General features: G+C 39.1%; 1 protein-coding gene across 1 annotated transcript; it reads left to right on the top strand.

Annotated features, from left to right (window-relative positions):
• The first annotated feature begins 1500 nt into the window (after positions 1-1500).
• On the top strand, positions 1501-2310 carry LOC127102807 (uncharacterized). The gene has a single exon (XM_051040138.1). It carries the CDS (start codon positions 1501-1503, stop codon positions 2308-2310), a length of 810 nt encoding a protein of 269 aa, XP_050896095.1.
• Positions 2311-2933: the final 623 nt, after the last annotated feature.

Genomic DNA, 2933 nt, shown 5'->3' with positions numbered 1-2933 from the left:
CAAAACCTAAGCAGGCGCAATAATAAAAACCTTTTCTTTTTCTCGGTTAATAATTCATTTTCATGCATTCCCTTCGCAACCTAGCTTTAGAATTGACACACCTTTTATTAGAATAATGAGTGTGGATACTTTAGAGTACTACAGACATGAGGGGTGCTAATATCTTCCCCTTGCGTAATCGACTCCATTACCCATCTTCTGGTTGTGATACCATTAGATTCACCATTTTGTAGGTTTACTCAGTGTTTCCTTTCCCTCTCTTGGGATAAATAATATTGATGGTGATTCTGTTTTCGTGTGTGTGTTTCTCTGAGATGCGACACCTATAACTGGATATAATATCTATATTGTGGTACTCCCTAGAGTACCATGAAATATAACAAGATCGAAGTGATCCCAACTTCTAGGGCCAACTAGCATTTTTCTGTTCCACAAGAAACAAGAAACCATTTGTATAGTAGATGAGAGCAAAAAGAAACCATTTCTTGTTTCTTTGTATTTCTCCAACTCAGATAATAGAACACATCAGCCAAAAGGGTAGGCATTGGATTCCTCGTGAGAAAGATGCCAATGGAAGTCATGTCTACCAAATCGTCTAAGTTTAGGAACATAACGATTCCATAAATAGACAAGGAGATCTTAACATATAAACCCTTTAGTATTTCCTTCCGTGAGTCAAGAGAGAGGTTAGAGCGAGAGCACCGCCGCAAAGTGAATGTTTTGGTTGCTGCTCAAATTATATCTGAGATATGGAAAGGAAGTGCCAAGAGGCAGAGAACACTCATAAATGGGAACAACACTAGAAAGGTAGATTTGACTCTTTTCAATAGGAAAGTTCATATTGGCTGAGTGCAAGGGAAATGTGAACACGATCTTGGCGACCTGTGAGGGAACCATCCAGTTTCTACAAGCACAAATGAATGAATATCGAGACAAGATGACCAATATAATAGAATTTTGAAATTGGTAAATCAAGGATGTGCCTTTGATGCTAAGATGTGCTCTAGAAGATCTAGACGACAAAGATGTCCCTCCTTTAGTGATCAGTTTTATTTTACTATGTGAAGACATGATGAAGAGGTTCAAAGAAGATTTGAAAGAAGATTTGAAAGATCTTAAAGGAAGAAATCTTGAAGTTTGAATTTTACATTATACTTTTCTTTATGTATGAAATAATTTTGTACTCAATCCTTGTACTCTACTTTGAATTGAATGAGTGAAGATTTTGGCTCTTTTGTACAAACGTTTGGTCTCATTCTTTCTTTTTTCCCCATGATCTCTTTGAATGCTTTCTAAATAACAACAAATCTAAATGGTTCCTTGAAAATGAAATTGAACATAAGCATAAAAAATAAAAATATTTTTCACATCCACATGCATTAAAATACGCGTCATCATTTCATTGCTCAAAACAAAACCTCATTTCATTTTTCCTCATATCCAATCATTTAAGTTGATTCCTCAGTATCGACAGCTACCCGTGCCAACCCAAGAAGGATTATGGATGAAATTCAACAGGAGAAAGCTTCCATGAGAGAGGAAATAGATTATGTCAAAAGCAAGATCGATCAAATTATTGAGACTCTGCTGGCTCTGGCTAGAAGAGAAGATGTGGTTCGTGTTATCGTCATCGTCAGGAATGATGCTCCCACTCAAATCCATGCTTCACCTTTAACTCATACCGATCCTATTCCCAATTTTGTAATTTACGATCTTCCTCCTGGTTTCACTCCTCTGATTAAGGGAACTCATATGCCTCCGCCTGTACATACCGCCAGAGTAACTGATATATTTGTTGCACAAGGGCTACCGATCGTCAATCAAATTTCGACTCCTCGCACAGATGAGGAGATCCAAGATGAATTTGAAATACAAAATTACAATGGGGCTGCTCTAGTGGTCATTCATACTACTACTCAGGATTCCGAGGCTATCCTGATGTGTCGAGCTTTGGCAGAAAAGCTAGGAACCCTGGAAGGACATAACACAACCCGTTTGAGTGCTTTGGAGATGTGTCTGGTGCTAGACGTAGTGATTCCTCCAAAGCTCAAGGCCCCGGAATTTGATAAGTACAATAGCCTCACATGCCCTAACATACATCTGAAAATGTATTGCAGAAAAATGGTTGCATATGCCACAAATGACAAACTCATGATCCATTGGTTTCAGGACAAGCTAACAGAGGCGTCTCTATATTGGTATATGCAATTAGAGTGCAACAACATATGCACCTGGGATGAGTTGGATGAAGCGTTTGCACAACAATACAAATACAATACTGGCATGGCGCCGAATCATACTCAACTCTAGAGTATGGCTCAGAAGGACAATGAATCTCTTAAAGATTATGCACAACGATGGAGAGAATTGGCTGCAAGGGGTGCACCCACCGCTGGTATATTGTGAACTAATTGATATCTCGTGGGAGCTTTGCAGGGCCAATATTATGAAAGGCTGATTAGTAGTGTGTTTACATGATTCTTTGACACAGTGATTGTGGGTGAAAGAATGGAAGAAGGATTGAAGAGTGGCAAGATTCAAGGAGGTTCCAGCAGTCAAGCAATCTTGAAGAAGCCTTTCAATAGATTTAAGATGAAAGAAGGCGAGACCTCTGCCACCTATCCTCAAAGGGGGTGGGCACCACCAAGAGCTCCAACTCCCATACCTTATTTCTAGTACGCTTACATAGAATTTTCTCAGTATCCAACTACGCCTTATCGTCCAATTTCTCCTGCTTCTATTGCAGCTCAAGTGCCTCAGTATCAAGCTCCACAACCTCAGTACCAGGCTCCTCCACCTCAGTATCAACAGATAAACCAACAACGTACAGTCCAACAGAAATGATGAAATCAACAAAGACATTACAAACAATACAATAATGCAAATATCGCTAATATCCCTATAAAATACACTCAATTGTTACTGTATCTGAT

This window comes from Lathyrus oleraceus, chromosome 7 (assembly GCF_024323335.1).
Source record: "Lathyrus oleraceus cultivar Zhongwan6 chromosome 7, CAAS_Psat_ZW6_1.0, whole genome shotgun sequence".
Lineage (NCBI taxonomy): Eukaryota > Viridiplantae > Streptophyta > Magnoliopsida > Fabales > Fabaceae > Lathyrus > Lathyrus oleraceus.
Note: the sequence above shows the minus strand (reverse complement) of the source record. Positions and strands in the feature narration are given on the sequence as shown.

Coding starts and splice junctions, on each gene's coding strand:
- LOC127102807 (XM_051040138.1), top strand. CDS start 1,501: ATGGATGAAATTCAACAGGAGAAAGCTTCCATGAGAGAGGAAATAGAT.